Source organism: Mugil cephalus, chromosome 16 (genome assembly GCF_022458985.1).
Source record: "Mugil cephalus isolate CIBA_MC_2020 chromosome 16, CIBA_Mcephalus_1.1, whole genome shotgun sequence".
NCBI lineage: Eukaryota > Metazoa > Chordata > Actinopteri > Mugiliformes > Mugilidae > Mugil > Mugil cephalus.
The window spans coordinates 17,168,944-17,186,303 of record NC_061785.1 but is presented as its reverse complement, the minus strand read 5'-3'; the positions used below and the strand labels follow the sequence as shown (position 1 = coordinate 17,186,303).

The 17,360-nt window shown below is 48.4% G+C and overlaps 1 protein-coding gene across 4 annotated transcripts in view; it reads left to right on the top strand.

The window, feature by feature from the left end:
• The window catches only part of LOC125022217 (transformation/transcription domain-associated protein), an 83,958-nt gene that overhangs the window by 24,323 nt on the left and 42,275 nt on the right, over positions 1-17,360 (top strand). For all 4 annotated transcript variants that reach the window (XM_047608666.1, XM_047608664.1, XM_047608665.1 and 1 more), the window contains 7 exons: positions 1,490-1,618; positions 3,579-3,845; positions 4,315-4,521; positions 12,459-12,617; positions 13,817-13,954; positions 14,828-14,938; positions 15,755-15,901. In XM_047608666.1, coding sequence (XP_047464622.1) covers positions 1,490-1,618; positions 3,579-3,845; positions 4,315-4,521; positions 12,459-12,617; positions 13,817-13,954; positions 14,828-14,938; positions 15,755-15,901 — 1,158 coding nt within the window. The remainder of the gene's footprint in view (positions 1-1,489; positions 1,619-3,578; positions 3,846-4,314; positions 4,522-12,458; positions 12,618-13,816; positions 13,955-14,827; positions 14,939-15,754; positions 15,902-17,360) is intronic.

Genomic DNA, 17,360 nt, shown 5'->3' with positions numbered 1-17,360 from the left:
CCAGGACACAGATGTCCCATAGGGTTATTCATTCTAAGGTAAAAAATCAATGGTCACTTCACCGGTTGGTTGGTTTTTTTATCATAGTTCTAAACAATTTTTGCATTTCATATCTGAAATATAGTTATTGTGCAACTTCACTGACAGGATTCATTCATTATCTTTCAGTTATCTTGTTCAAACTGCCTGATCTAGACGAGTAGTCGTATGGTTTCAGTGGGATGACATAGCTGAAATGTAGAGTTGAACTCTTCTAGTTGCAGTTATCATCCTAACGCTGTTTCCTGGGCCTACAAAGCGTTTGTTGGCGCACACACACACACACTTTATTTGTGAATAGAAACTGAATCTTAAGGAGATTCGGACGCCTTCAGAACCAGATCCAGGCAACTTGCCCGGCAGTGTTGTGTGTACGCATGAACTGACACACAGACGATGCACTCCTGCAGGAGCACATCATCAGTGTTGTTAGAAAAATACCCGGGCGTCTCACAGTGATTGATGTCAGAGGTGCTGTGGATTAATAGGAACAGATGAGACCAAAAAAAGAAAAAAAAACACACACCAACAAGAGTGGTGCACATTGCGCTTTTCTTCACGTCTTCATTCGGAAATGTGTGTTTTTGCATGCGTGTGTGAGGCCATACATCAGCCATACATGTTAGATTGTGCGGCGTGCGCATGAATAATGTGCTCGTGGTGGAGCTGGAACATATGCTACCACAGCTCATTCTCCAGTGAGCGATGCCCTGTCCCCCTTAGTGATGGATTGAGTCTGGGTGTTCATTAATAGATAGCAGCTTTTTTTTTCTTTTTTTTTAATAAATGCAGTCGTTAGCTGTATTGTGTTTTTTGTTGTTCTGCGTTTTATTAGCTCATCAAGCCTCTTTCAAACCCCTGCAGGTTCAGCCATGTCGGTAAATCGCATTTGAAGACTTTCCTCTGTGATAATATAGATTTTTGCTTTAAAATGCGTAAGGGTGATGAAGAAGATGCGACGGTTCCTTAGTGTTGCCTCAGCATTGAAATGCTTTTCTTTGTCTTCTTAAATGTCACATCATTTCTCTCCGTTATTTTGGGTCACGTCTGACACTGCTGCGCCTCGAGAGTGTCTTTGTGCGGCGACTTATTTTTCTCTTTCTAATGAATCAGAGGGGTTTTGCCCCTGTTATTATCAATCTGAAAAGGGTCCCGTTGATTTAAGAATAGATTTTAGATTACCGTTTCATCATTTAATTATGTGCCATGGAGAGATGAGTGTGTGCAGATTTTTTTCTTTTTTTTTTTTTTTTTTCCCTTCCTTCCTTTTGAAAGACCACACCAGGTGATTTCACTGATTAGTTTCTCCTTTCTTTTGACGGCGTGCGTAAGTGAAATCGCCCGTCCTAATCTTTGCCGAGCGAAGTCAAGGTTGTGAAATGCGCCTGTGGGAAAACGTTTCGGGGGGTTTTCTCGTCAGTGATGCTCACGTGCCTTTCTTGGCTTCTAGGTGCTGCAGCACATCTTGAATCCGGCCTTCTTGTACAGCTTTGAGAAGGGAGACGGCGAGCAGCTGCTTGGACCGCCCAACCCTGAAGGGGACAACCCTGAAAGCATCACCAGTGTCTTCATCACTAAGGTACACATGCACACACATGCCAGCTTTTTTTTTTTGTCTGTTCAACATTTTTTTTTCTCCGCAGTCAGTCACAGACCACACCATCCTGAATATAATACAGCTTTGTGCCTCTATCCGTCTCCCTCATTTCATTACCTGCCATTTCTTTTCATTATGTCCTATCAGGCCTCTATGCTATGTCATCTTTAAATACAGCCCACTTAGTCCGGTTCTTCTTCTGCTTCTGTCATGGCCTCCACGCTAGGAGCGGGCAATAACTTATCGCGCGCGATATACCGCTGAAAACAAACCCCGCGAGGAGAATTTGCCATCTCGTGATAAACGCGCACACGGCGTTCTCGCAGCTGTAGCTCACCTGCAGTTAAACGAGGCTCCTCATCAACAATATGGAACCGGTTCGGATATCATAAGGTGGGATGTGGGATTAACTTATGCAAGGTTTGCAAAAAAAAAAAAAGATGGCTAAGGATAGTAGCACAACAAATGTATTGCATTGCCTGAACTACAAACACAAGCCGGAGAAAGACGAGAGCTGGCAAACGTGTCCGGAGAAAGCAGCCGCGTCCTCCGGTAAATTAGGTTGACCAGATGTCCCAGATTTCTGGGGACAGTCCCCGTTTTGGATGACCTGTCCCCTGGCTGAAGCTGTCTCCGAAAACGTCCCCAATTTTAGGGTTTTATGAATAGGAACACAAAAAATGTTGCGCACAGACTACGACACCGGTTATTACGGTAGTTGGTCCCTTTGCCATTAGCACCACAGACATAGCAGTTTAATATGTTTAAATATAAATAAATATGGCAAAATAAATGAAACCATAATTGTCCCGGTTTCTTCATATCGTCTTGATGAAATTTAATTCTTTTTTTTATCTCTGTGCTGTAAATGTCCCCAGATTTCATTTCAGAAATCTGGTCACCTTATGGTAGAGTAAAAAAATAATAATCAGATGAAAATTGCTGACGCATTCAGACAGTCTGTTCTGTATGACAAGCAAAGCCTGCGATGGAAAGATAGAGCTGAAGGGATTTTGCATTTTGCCTGGTGGAAGACATGTGTTGTTTTCACATTTCAGAATTGTAAGATTAGTCACTGCAGTTTTCTCCACAACTTCCTACTTAAACCTGTAGGGTTGGAATTCTAATAGTTCTTATCGTGATTTTATCGCCACAAAGGCAAAATTTATCCTGATCTTTTTTTACCCCCATATCACCCATCCCTACTCCATGTATTACTCGATCACTTAGTTGCTGTCATTTTATCTCCTTCCTCGCGTGCCCGTCTTCCCCTTCACCATCCCGCCGACCCCTCTTTGCACCACGTTCCATTCATCAGGCCAGACTACAATTCCTGGTGTAAAATGTCACAGTGCTAAAGGTCAGCGTGTTTGTTTGCGCTGTGGCAGATCTCATCACTGACTAACACCGGTCCTAATGGCTGCTAATGGCTCCTCTACGGTCTGGTTAAAACTCATTTCCTCCCTTACCTTCCTCTCTCCGTATGCCGTCTCCTCTTCTGTACCTCCTCTCCGGGGAATTCGCATGGTGATTGGTATTTTGGTCGGGGAGAGTTTTTCATTATGGGTAAAAGTAGATTATATTGGGGAGCAGTGTCATTCAGATGCAGTGAACACGAGTCAGATCTACATTGTGTTTCTGCATTTCAGACGGTATATTCAGTGTGATGTGTTTCTCTGTATTATTTATGTGCATTAATTATTTAAGACTTCTTCACTTCTGTCTGAATTGTTAAGAATCACAGCAGCATTAAACGAGTATCTTGAATTTTCATACAAAATATGTGTATTTCATGCAAACATAATATCTCGCCAACTGGAAAAAGCCGTCGATTCATTGTTAGTGATCAACGTCCATGCGAACCTCTGCGGACGCACTGTTTTTACTCTGCTACATGCAGCACCTTTTAACGCCTCGTTGTTCCCGCGCCCCGTTTCCAAAGGTCCTGGACCCGGAGAAGCAGGCCGACCTGCTGGACTCGCTGAGGATCTGCCTGCTGCAGTTCTCCACCCTGCTGGTGGAGCACGCGCCCCACCACATCCACGACAACAACAAGTCGCGCAACAGCAAGCTGCGGCGCCTCATGACCTTCGCCTGGCCGTGCCTGCTGCCCAAAGCCTGCGTGGACCCCGCCTGTAAATACAGCGGCCACTTGCTCCTGGCCCACATCATCGCGAAGTTTGCAATTCACAAGAAGATCGTGCTGCAGGTGAGCGGCTGAAATATCAGGGGATAAAAACTGAGAATATGTGAAGCGGGAGAATCTATTTTGGGTGCTGAAAGTAAAAATCTATTTATTTTTGACTTGACATTACGACAAATTATGAAAAGATGATTGTTTTGAATTTGGTTGTAGAATAGATTAGTGCTAGCGTGCATGTTATTTTTGGAGAAATTAACCACAACAGTATACTTTCTTGGCTTGAAACTAAGTAAACTGGTGGATGGAACATAAAGCTCATTCACTATCTACAAATACTACAAAATAAATAATAATAATCACAATAATAAACAGACATAACCAGGATCCACATCACTTCACTCCACCATATGGGAGATGATGATGTGGGTGTGTGTTTGTGTATTTTACGAGACAGAAATTTAATGTTCTTTTAAATGCTCTCCGAGCAGCATTCCAGGTGGCCGTAAAAAAAATGAAAGACGTGTGCTCTCCACAGGTCTTCCACAGCCTGTTGAAGGCCCACACGATGGAGGCGAGGGCCATCGTCCGCCAGGCCATGGCCATCCTGACGCCGGCCGTGCCCGCCCGCATGGAGGACGGCCACCAGATGCTGACCCACTGGACTCGCAAGATCATCGTGGAGGAGGGACACACCGTGCCGCAGCTCGTTCACATACTTCACCTCATCGTGCAGCACTTCAGGGTGAGTGGATTCAAAAAGGGAAAAAGGAAGAAAAAAAAACATACCGAAATATAACTCCAGCCAGCGGAGTGCTTCATCCTGTCAGGTCGAGATTACGCAAGGAAATCCATCTGGGCTCGGAGGGCCAGACGGAACAGTCAAACATATCTGATTTCTGTCCCCGCGACTTAAAATAATCATGACAGATCCGTCTGAACACTTTAGGGTAATTTACGTCGTGTGCTGTTCATCTCTGTTTGGATCATTCAAAGTAATATTATGACTGATATGCTTTACGCTTTATGATGCTCCGAGCTGCCCCCGCAGTAAGCGAGAAAGCGTGCGCAGCCATTTGTCGCTGCTGCCGGTTCACTGCTGAGAAGCATGCGAGGGGGAAAAACAGCCGAGGAGCTAATTTTACTGATTATCTGAGTGCCCTGAATTACACACCACCTCTTAACAAGTCCTAATGGGAAAGGAGCATCCTCATTAAAAGTTAGATTACGTATATGACCTAATTAATGTTTGTGATGTTGGTTAATTTCAGTTCTATTTCATCCTTACTGACCGCCAGAGGCGGTGCTTCAAGCACTGAATGCATCCATCTCGCGCATGCGCAGGTCGAGTATTATACCAACAAAGTCACCTGTGACCCCTGATGACCCCGGTCACCTATATCTTCCGGTGACATCAGAGGATCGGTTCCTTTTCATCTTCTCGCTTCGCAGGTAACTGCACGCCACTAACGCTAGCTAAAGCTAAGTGGCTATTGCTTCGTTGCCGGTAGCCTTGCGACGTTTCGTCGGAGCCGCGAGCTGCTCGCCCCTCCAAAGGCTGCAACGGACTCCGCCGAGAGGTTTGTGGTTTGCCGCGGACACATCCGCATCGGCTTTTCATCCTCGGTTGGATAAGTTTATTTCGTTCTATTATATACATTCTTAAGTGCAACCGGTTACTCGTTGGTTGTATTTGTTTGTTTGTTGGTGGAGGTAGTGTTCCCGCTCCCTCTCCCGGCATAATATTATGTGAATCAGCTGTTGGCATTGCGTGTGCTTGCCATTAGTGCTGACTATCGGTGCAACCCTTTTGCATTCGCTTTGTTTTGTTGTTTCGTTTGCTGGTGAAGGCAGTGGCCTCGCTCCCTCTCCCGGCATTCGTACCGGTATATGGTTGTATTATATATTTGTATTATATTTTCAATTGTTGGTGAAGGCAGTGGCCTCGCTCCCTCTCCCGACATTTGTATCGCTATATATTTGTATTATTTTTCAGTTGCTGGTGAAGGCAGTGACCTCGCTCCCTCTCCCAGCATCTGTACCGCTAATGTTTGCCAATTAGCTGTAGGCATTGCGTGTGCTTGCCGTTGACTATCGGTGCAACCGATTGTACTCGTTTTGTGTTGCATTTTTCACTTGTTGGTGACGGTAGTGATTTCGCTCCCTCTCCCGGCATTTGCATTGCACTTGGTATTTCAGTTGATTGATGTGCATCAGCGGTCATTTTCTTGACCGTTTGATACTTTTCTTTCCCTATTAATTATTACCGGCGTTTTTCGCTCGGCCTACCTTAGTTTTTGTATTGTGGTGCCATTTTGACTGTGCCCGTTTTGTGCAAATACCCCTAACTGGTGAAGGCAGTGCTTACGCTCCCGCTCCCAGCATAGGTGTGATTTTGTAGTTGGTAGCAGTGTTCCCGCTGAGGCTAACTCATCTCCTGCAACATTTATCTGGTGACGGCGGCGGTTTCGCTCCCTCTCCCACTGTCTGTTGCTTTCTGTTTGTTTTCCTGGTTGTCACCATGTTTGGCAACCATTCTTGTTCGGCCTGTATGGCTTCTCTGCAGCCTGAAGATGGCCATGATTTGTGTCCCTCATGCCTCGGCCTTGAGCATCTGAAGGAGGCTCTTTCAGATGACGCCTGCATGAACTGCAGCTTCATGCCCCGGGCAGTGAGGGCTGCCAGACTAGCTGAGGTAGAACAACTGTTGACCCTCAGCCCATCAGCTGAACAGCTGACCCCAGCACAGGGAGTGGTTCCAACTCGGTCTGGCAGGCCCAAACGTCGTGCTGCCGAGACAGCAGTCCCCACTTCCAGGAAGAGGGTTAAGGAGTCCAGCCTTGCTTCCAAGGTGGACCAGTTAACAACAGAAATTAATAATATGAAATCCCTCTTCCTAACCTTCCAGTCTGGGACTAGTGCAGGGGAGCCAGCTGCTTCAGTGCCTCCAGCGGCCACCTTGGAGCCGGAGGAAGATGTGCTTTCCATGGCGGCGTCAGCCACTCAATTTGCTGAATATGAGCCGGAAGTGGTTGCGCAGGATGTAACCTCCCGTGCTTCCGCGGCAGGCTCCTGCTCATCGACCCACAGCTCCGCTGGTGGTTCTGATGATGGCTCAATGGGAGCCATCATTCGTATGGCCCTGGCCCGTTTGCAGTTAGACCTACCGCAAGCTCAGTCGGCTCCAGCCAGTGCTTTCTTCAGGCGTGGTCCATCCCACACTAACTTTACTGTCCCCCCATCAGAAGAGTATCTGAGGGAGTTGCATGCATGTTGGAGGGATTCTAGAACTCTCTCTCATGCAACATCTGATGGCCGCACCCTGGCAGCCATGCAGGATGCACCCAGATTTGGCTTGGGCCGCATGCCAGCAATTGAGCCCCCTATAGCTGCTCTGATTGTCTCGCCTGATGAGGCTCTGAGGCCAGATGCGAGGTGTCCTCGTCCCCAGTGTCGGGTTACGGATGACCTACTCTGTAAAGCCTATGACGCAGCGGCACGCATGGGACGCATAGGTAATTCTATGTCCCACCTGCTGCTCGCGCTATCAGCATCCCTGCAGGAGACTACAGTGGATGCTCCCGTCCACAATTTCAGCGACGCTTCCCTGCAGGCATTCGCGCTGATGTCTAGAGAGCTGGGGCGATTGATGTCCACTCTCGTCCAGGCTCGCCGTCAGGTTTGGCTGGCGCAATCTCCTCTGACTGATGCATGTAGGAGAACTCTCCGCAGTGTTCCGGTGGAACCTGGGGAGCTATTTGGGTCTGCGGCTCTAGAGGCGCTTAACCGCACAGTTCAAGCCAGACAGACTCGATTTCAGCTGTCTGAGCTTCAAAGGAATATGCCCCCTCCTAGCGGCCCTAGGAGCTCTTCAGTTGCCCCCCAGCGCCGGCCTCATCCACAGGCTTATCCCAGTAGCTATCGCAGGTCTCAGCGCACACCTTCACTGCCTGCCCACCAGCAGGCACGGGGTTTTCGGGCCTCTGAGCAGCTGCCCTCTAGGCAACCTCAGGCCTCTCATGCTGCCCGTCGTGCCCCCAGAGCCTCTAGAGGCCGGGGGACCCGCGCTGAGGCCCAGGGGCCGGTCGTCGGCTGTTTTTTCCCAGCAGCAGCTCAGTTACTGGGCTGCTTCCACCAGGGACCCCTGGGTGCTTTCCACCTTGACCCACGGGTACAAACTTCAGTTCCGACGCCGGCCCCCAGCCTATGGCCGGGTCAAGATGACCATCATACGCGACCCGGCAAAAGCCCAAGCCCTCAGCCAGGAGTTGTCCGTCCTCCTGGACAAAGGTGCCATCGAGCCAGTAGATCCCCTGTTGCAACCAGGGGGATTCTACTCCACTTACTTTCTAGTAACAAAGAAAGACGGCGGACTCCGTCCCATCCTCGACCTGAGGGGTCTCAACAGATTCCTGAAGGTCTTGAGGTTCCACATGCTCAGCAATGCAGAGGTTCTGCGCACTGTGGCCAGAGAGGAGTGGTTTACATCAATAGACCTGAAGGATGCCTACTTTCATGTCCCCATAGCTCCAAACCACAGACAGTTTCTGCGGTTCGCTTTTCACGGGCGTCATTACCAGTTCAGGGTGCTCCCGTTTGGCCTCTCCCTTTCCCCACGGGTTTTCACCAGGTGCATGATGGCAGCCCTCTCACCCCTGCAGTCGCAGGGCATGAAGGTCCTCCCATATCTGGACGACTGGCTCATCTGTGCACCGTCCCAATCTCAGGTGGCCCTGGACACGACACATCTTCTGTCCCACGTGGCCCGACTGGGCCTGAAGGTAAATTTTACCAAGAGTTGCCTGGTTCCCTCGCAGAGCACACTCTTTCTCGGAATGACTCTCGATTCAGTCGCCATGAAGGCCTGTCCGTCACCACAGCGGGTGGACGACATTCTCCGCCTCCTTCTCTTGTTTCAGGAAGGCAGGTGGTTGCGCTATGTGGAGTTTTTGCGCCTCCTCGGGAAACTGACGGCTGCTGCCAATGTGGTTCCTCTGGGACTGCTGTCGCTACGTCCTCTTCAGAGGTGGCTGCACAGCTTTCATTTCGATGTTCGATGGCACAGGCACAGGAGACTCAGAGTGTCACGCTGTTGCCTTCTTGCTCTGGCCCCATGGAGAGAGAGATCATTTCTCCTTCAGGGGATGCCCTTGGGTTCCATTGCATCCCGTCGGGAAGCCATCACAACAGATGCCTCCCTCTCAGGGTGGGGCGCCGTGTGGCAGAACCGGACAGCTCAGGGGCTGTGGTCTGCTCGAGACCGCTCGGTGCATATCAATGTTCTAGAACTGTGGGCTGTGCACAGGGCACTGCTTTTCTTCCTTCCCTTCCTGAGAGGCCGACATGTGCTTATACGGTCGGACAATGTCTCAACCGTCTCCCACATAAACCACCAGGGGGGCACCAGGTCTGCCCAACTGTTGCAGGCATCCCGGGACCTGCTGTTGTGGGCAGCCCCACGTCTGGCCAGCCTGAGAGCAATGTATTTGCCCGGGGAAAAGAACCAAGCTGCCGACTTCCTCTCTCGTTACAAACCGCCGCCAGGGGAGTGGCGGCTTCATCCAGAGGTCGTTCTCAAAATCTGGGAGGTCTTTGGCAAGGCAGAGGTGGATCTGTTTGCCACGGAGGAGTCGACCCATTGCCCTCTCTGGTTCTCTTTGACAGAAGAGAGCAGCCCTCTGGGTCAGGACGCTCTTGCCCACGATTGGCCAGACAGTCGCCAATCCCTCTGATTTTTCCAACGCTACAGAGGGTCCTCCAGCAGGGCCACAGACTGCTGTTGGTAGCCCCCTTTTGGCCAGGCAGGACGTGGTTCCCATTGCTGAGCAGGCTCTGCCGCAGCTCACCATGGCGCCTCCCCGACAGGAAAGATCTCCTGTCTCAGTTACAGGGCCAGATTTGGCATCCCGACCCTCCTCGCCTGCAGCTATGGGTCTGGCCGCTGCAGGGCCCAACCCCCTACTGACAGAGTGTTCAAATTCTGTCTGTAATACCATATTGAATGCCAGGGCGCCTTCTACCCGGTTGCAATATGAAAATAGGTGGCAGCTGTTCACTGAGTGGTGTTCAGACAGGGGTGAGGACCCTGTGAACTGTTCAATCCCTAAGATTTTGGAGTTCCTCCAGTCACTCTTGGATAAGGGTCGGTCCCCGGCTACTCTGAGGGTGTATGTGGCAGCCATTTCCTCTCGACATGTTCGGGTGGAAAATGACACAGTAGGGTGCCACAGATTGGTGTCACTTTTTCTGAAGGGGGCGTGGCGGTTGCGACCCCCACGAGCACAGCCTGCCCCAGCATGGGATCTGCACCTGGTGCTAGATGCTCTGTGTTTGCCTCCCTTTGAACCCCTGGAACAGGCAGAGCTGAAGTGGGTCTCTGTTAAGACTGCCTTTCTCCTTGCCATTGCTTCAGCAAAGCGGGTCGGAGAGCTACATGCTCTATCCGTCAGTGATTCATGTCTGAGGTGGAACTCGGATGGTTCAGGGGTTACTCTTTGGCCAAACACAGCCTTTCTCCCGAAGGTTCTGTCGTCATTGAACCTCAATCGACCTATCCACCTAGCACAACTTGTCCCCCCAGCAGGGGAGGACAGGTTAAGACTGCTGTGTCCTGTGCGGGCTCTGAGAACCTATGTAACTGCGACCGCAGGTATAAGACGGTCAGACCAGCTCTTCCTCTGCTATGGTGGTCCTAGGAAAGGCTGTGCTCTCTCCAAACAACGACTGTCTCATTGGGTTGTTGACGTCATCACCCACGCATATAAAGGAGGTGGTCATCCCCTGCCGTCAGGGGTGAGGTGCCACTCTACCAGGGCCGTCTCAACATCATGGGCGGCCCTGCGTGGTGTGCCCCTGGAAGACATCTGTGATGCAGCATCATGGGCATCACCAAGTACCTTCTCCAGGTTCTATCGGGTGAATGTTGCCACCCCCCATCCGATGGGTGTGGTCCTGTTGCCTGACTCTGCTGTTTCCTCTCAATGAGGTATGCATTGGAATTCTTCGTGACTTTGTTGTTATGGGTCATCCAGTGCTTGAAGCACCGCCTCTGGCGGTCAGTAAGGATGAAATAGAACGAAAGTTACGTATGTAACTACGGTTCTATGAATCCTGGATGACCGCCAGAGCGTTCCGTCACTCAGAATCCTCGTGCACTCGCGAGAAGATTCTGCAGGAACCGATCCTCTGATGTCACCGGAAGATATAGGTGACCGGGGTCATCAGGGGTCACAGGTGACTTTGTTGGTATAATACTCGACCTGCGCATGCGCGAGATGGATGCATTCAGTGCTTGAAGCACCGCCTCTGGCGGTCATCCAGGATTCATAGAACCGTAGTTACATACGTAACTTTCGTTTTATATCGGCTATAACCCCCCACATTGCGCTCTGCTCTCTCTCTGCGTCAAATCTGGATTCTCAGCGTTAGTCGCCAGTGGAGCTAAAATGAACCGAAGCCTGGTTAATGCTTTTAAGACATCAATCTGTGAGACTTTGAGGTGAGTCACGGAGCGTCTCATCTATGGACGCCGGCCTCAGTGCTCGCCTTTAAAATTGAAACGTGCGTTCTACCCTCTCGCTTCCCCCCGAGCTGACGTTTCACCGCCTCGACAGTCGGAGAGCAACAGTCTTTTAGCAGAAGACTGACATTTTCCTCAGCTCCCCTCTCTATCTCACTGACAGGCTGCTCTCATTGGGCCAGATGACTAATCTAATGTAATCACATCAGCATAATTACACTGGGGAGGAGATAATGACAGACAGATGAGAGACTTTGTGCGTGCGTGCGTTTGATAAAGAAATGGAGAGATTGTGTGCGTGTTTGTCTGTGTGCACACGTGATGGACAGGGCTAAGCCAGTCTGTCATTAAGGGGCTGTGAAGTCCTGCTCTATCGACTATAATTACCCTCAAAATGAGAAGCTTTAATATTCTCTGACACTGACAAAAGCCCTCAGATAGACATCTCATCTCCCGTCCCTTTTGTCTGCTTGTGCGTTTCAGAGTCCCAGTTCGGTTTTCGGAAGCTAAGTGACTCTCGAGTGTGACACTTGAGTGTGCGAATGCTCGGGGCTAAGTGTTTGTCATCATGTCCTTGAGGATGAGTGAGAATACGATGTCAGTTTGCCTTATTCGGACTCAGAGCCTCAGAGTGATTGAGCGCCCAATTTATTATCACCCCAAAATCTTAAGCCGAGTATTAGCGGTATAGCGTACGTAAATGTGCTCGCCCTGGCGCTTTTTATTTTTTGACGGTCTTCGCCGTGCGTGCAGGACGACCGGATCTCTTGCATCGATCATGATAGTGATCAACTCGTTGGGCACTCGGCCGCCTAAAATAACATCAGAAAGAAACAAGCGGCACGGTTCCACTATTGCGTTCTGAAAGTGGTTCGAGTGGAGCCTCAAGTTGAGACACATCCACATACAAGTACAGAATGTGAAAAGCCCTCAGTGACATTTTATATTTAGGTTTAAGCTCTGTACACACCACTTTGTCATCTGTTGATCCTTACTGCCTATCTGTACTCACTCACTTTGGCTTATTTTAAATGCTATCAAATATATAAGCTTTTGCGAACCGTGCTTTCAATATCTACAGATGTTATGTTGAATCTCTGCTGGGTTGGTAGTAGATGGGTTTACTTCTAAATGATGCTCATTATGCCCATTATTTTTTCTAGGTGTACTACCCTGTCCGCCACCACCTGGTGCAGCACATGATCAGTGCAATGCAGCGCCTGGGCTTCACCCCCAGCGTAACGATCGAGCAGAGGAAACTGGCTGTAGACCTGGCTGAGGTGGTCATCAAGTGGGAGTTGCAGCGGATCAAAGACCAGCAGGTGAACACGGGTTTTTATTGACTTAAACTGAGTTAACCATACCAGCGTGAGACTACTAAAAGCAGTGTTGTGCTCAGGTGTACTGTTCAGAAATACGTCCAAGATCACTGTCCTTATTACTAGTGCTGGGCAGTATGACCAAAAATGTATATCATGGTATTTTTCAAATTGCTGATGGTATCACAGTATTTTTTTTTTCCTCATGTGTAATTAAGTGTTCACAACATTTCCTACTGGTTGAGAGATGAATTAATGCAGTAGATTGAGTAAGGATGAACTCTTTTACTGTGATGATGAGTAAATATTGTAGCATAATCCCACACTAGTAGTAAAACAGGTTTGCATGGCCCCGTGTTAGCACTGCCTGCTGATGTGGAAATCCGGGGACATTTATAGCTCGGAGATAAAAATGTTATCAGGATGAAATGAAGAAACAGGGAGATGTACAGTTCAAATATTTAACTTTTTTGTATTTAGGCTGTTCAAAAGTCCACCAATAACAAAATTTTACGAGGCTACATTTGAACACATAATTACTTTGTCATAATTGACCCTCGCCTGATGCTCATAATTACTGAGTAAAACTTGACTGCATCGTAATATAAGTGAATGCAGCCTCGCAACTGAATGGATGCTGCTTTACTGGGGCACTGTCCACAGAGATAATATGTGAAACATACAGTCCACTGTAGTGGACTCCAAATTAGTAACGTTCAGGGGCTACACTAGGGATTGTTGCTTTACAATGAACTGCCGACTTATCCAGAGTGTAGCCCGCCTCTCACCCGATGACAGCTAAGCTAAGGTCTCTGCTCTGCTGCTCCTACTCCTGGCCTTCCTCTCAAGTCTTTCCTGGTGTCCAGATTTGTGTTTTTTTGGGACCATCATTGTAACTGAGCTTCCTCACTACCTGCTGGAGTTCGGTCGCTGGCGGTCACTTAATTTACATGAGGAAGAATGAACCGTGGACCAAACCATTTTTAAGAAGGGGCCAAGGGGGTTATTGAAATTATTAAAATGAAAATAGTATGAACTGTATGTATGAACAGTATTCGGTATGAACTGGTATACTGCTCAGTGCTACTTCTACTTACTAGTAAGCTATACAAAGAAAGTAAGAAGCTATTTAGAAACTGTTGCAGGATACAGTTATGTTATGTTGTGTAGATTGTAATCATTTTATACCTTTGTTGCCTCAGCCCGAGTCTGAGGCTGAAGTGGGGCCTGGTGGAGAAGGCACCAGCGCTGCAGCTGTGAAGAGAGGACTGTCCCTGGAATCGGCCGGGGCTGGACAGGATGTCAAGAGATTCCGCACGGCAGCCGGCGCCACCTCCGCGGTGAGCTCAATCAGCAATCAGTCAGACGCCACTACGGTGTGACTGTGACTGACGGGCCCTCATGCCCAGACGGTTGCATCCTCTTACCTTAAACATCCTTGCTGAGTGTCCTTGTGTTACATGCTTCTCCGGATGATTGCGGAACTGTTTAAAACACACAAACAGACACTTTCGCCAGCCATTTATTTGATGTGTCTGAGAGGAAAACACGCCACCCGGAGATGACAGCAGGGCTGTTTCTGCTGTAATACAGTTTCCCTTACAGCAGTGTTGAAACTGCACATCTAGTTTGTCTCACGTCGCTCCGTGGTTTCTCATTCTTGCGGTTTCAAAATCTGACTGAGATTCCTTCTTCAGGAATCCAAACCATTGCTACTATACAGTTAGTAGCTCTGTGCCAGAACTGACATATTGTTTTGTTTTTATTTAACCAAACACAGCGTCACTGTTTTATTAGAATACAGCTTGAATGATAGTTTTTATTATGTTATGTTAAACATCAGACGCAGGCTTAATTATGATGTTATTTCCAGCTTAGTTTACCCAATTTCAGGAGACGAATGTTATAGCAGCGTTTGCTCCTGCGTTTGCTGATGACATGTTAATTGCTTAGACAGTTACCGCAGTAATTATCCCCAAATCTTATATGCAGACTGATTTTTTTATTTATTTAGCTACAAGAAGTGCAAACAAGTCCCAGTCTCGGCGCAGGGTCTTTAATATCTCCTCCTAAATAAGGAACCTGTGGCATTTACAGTGCTGTGGAAGGTTTTATCATTTGTTGTTGTTTCCTTGTCACATTACGAAATCCTTATTTTCTTGAAACGTCTTCTATATTTGACATGTTTCTAATTATAATGTTTATGTTCTTAGGTGTTCGGTCGCAGCCAGTCCATGCCGGGTACAGAGACCATGCTCACCAAGCCTGTTGAGAAACAACATACAGACACTGTGGTCAACTTTCTCATCAGGATTGCATGCCAGGTAAGACGTGCATCCCAGTTTCCACACACACACACACACACACACACACACACACACACACACACACACACACACACACACACACACACACACACACACACACACACACACACATTCAGGTACACTAATTCTACCATCCGTAGCGCCTCCCAGGTAGGACACCTAACCTAACCACTCAGTCGAGCGAGGGTAGGACACGCACTCCTTTATGTGTCCCCTCACACAGCTGTCCCTTGCTCTAGTGGCAGTGATGTCCTTGGTCACAAGCCTGAAATAGACTGTTGCGGTTTCACTAACCTTGACTTTGTCTACTTTCTTTTTGGGCCAGGCTTCATTCTCACTGTTCACCCAACCATCTCTGTTGAATATAACCTTCTGTGCGAGCGCTGAGAATCACTCAGTGCACATAGAAACGTAATCCTTCTCTTGTATTCCACTTGATAACAGTGTATTGTGATACCAAATTGATCCCCGTTGAAGAATTTCATGTTTCCAGCAGCCCAACGGATTTACTTTCAGCCAAAGGACACCTCACCTGATGGGGATTCATTATCTTGGTCAAGGGTGTTACAGCACGGTAGATGCTTGTCACTACGCAAGGTTGCTCAGTGGCTCCTGATTGAAGGATGCTCTCCTTCCTGGTGATGCCACTTTTGAACTCTAGCTGCCCCAACGAAATTACAATATATGGTGACAGCCCTAGCCCCTTCCTGCCCCGTGTGATTTCTTGCCTCCTCGGGACACCGTACCGAAGATGAAGACCGTTGTCATTGATGATGGTAATGACACCCGTCTTCCTCCCCCTCTCTTGTCTAGGTGAACGACAGCGCTAATGTGGCCGGGTCTCCGGGGGAGTTGCTGTCCCGTCGCTGCGTTAGCCTGATGAAGACCGCCCTCAGGCCTGACATGTGGCCTCGTGCTGAGCTCAAGCTGCAGTGGTTTGACAAGCTGCTAATGACAGTGGTAAGATGGCATGTGCCTTCAGAATGTGTGTCATCATTTATCTTGTTACACCGCATTTATGCTTCATATATTCTTCTGTAGCGCCGAGTTTCTGCACTCCATTTAGCCAAACATCACCACTCTGCCAACACGTTCAATCCCTTGAGGCGTGTTTCAACTGATAAAGTGAAAAAAGTACCTCTGTGCTTAACATACATAGTTCTACATCTAATTGGAGCCATTTTGTTGGAAACAAAAGGGCTCTACGTTGAGCTCTTCTGTCCATCATGGCACAAAGTCCACCCAAACTATTTGACTGATCTGTTCAGTGTTCAGTTCCTCAATGGAGTTACTACAGACCAACAATTCCCTGTTCGGGCTGCAACACTGATCAATCATAACCTCCTGACGTAGACTTGTCATTATAGGAAATGTTGTTTGGTGCTAAAATCAGAGAAACAGTAGCATGTTGCAGATTATTTGAAGGTGCTGGCAAGTGTACGTCATCGGCAGCTTTTCAGCCAAACTAATTTGAAATAAAATTCAGAATGTTTTGGGGTTTTTTTTGTTGTTGTTGTTATAGCTCTGTGTAGTCAACTGCAAACAGTAAAGAAATAAATAATATCTTCCGAGAGAAGTTTCCCATTCTCCGCGTAAGCTCTGTCTTAGTGTTTGCTCTAACACCTCAGAGTCCTTTGTCTGTTATCGGCAATACATGGAGTGAGGCGCCAGCTGCCATAATGACAAAATAATGACAGTGGTGAGATAACTAGAGTCTTTCCGGGCTGGCCTGTGCCTTCTCATTCAACGCCCCCCCCCCCAACCCCTCTTCATCCTAAACTCCTCATCCTTGCTCTCTGCACTGGCTCACGGTGCCTCTCTACATCTCTGCTTTCTCGTCTTTCCCTTTGTCTCTAACCACTTCCTCCACACATCTCTTCTATGCTACTCAGCCTCTTATCGCAGCCTCTCTTCTCTCCCTCTCTCACTCCCCCCCTCCCTCCCTCTTTATCCCTTTTCCTCTCCTTCTCCACTCATCTCTCGGGTCTGATGTAGCGTCAGTGTTCAGACAAGGTTATCAACATGCGCTGGCAATTGTCACGTACTTCCCTTGTTCTCTTTTGGGGATCGCTGCATTGGCCGCAGCTCTTTCTATACACACTCACACATATACACACACACACACACACACACACACACACACACACAAAAGCAATCAGCCATCCCAGATCCCATGGGAATGGTCTGACAAACATGGCTTTTTCTAGGTCTTATGCAGATGCACATGCGCACGCCTTTTCCCCCGGGAGCGTGCTCTACCTGCCCAGCCGTCTTACTCAGACTAATGAACAATGCTCTAAATCGGATTACCTTTTATCATCTCATTGTACTGGCATGGCAGTGATTAAAAGTCAGGGGGAGTGGCACAAGAGGGCAGATGAGGAGCGTTAAGGGTAGACGCACGCGGTCGCGTGCGCAC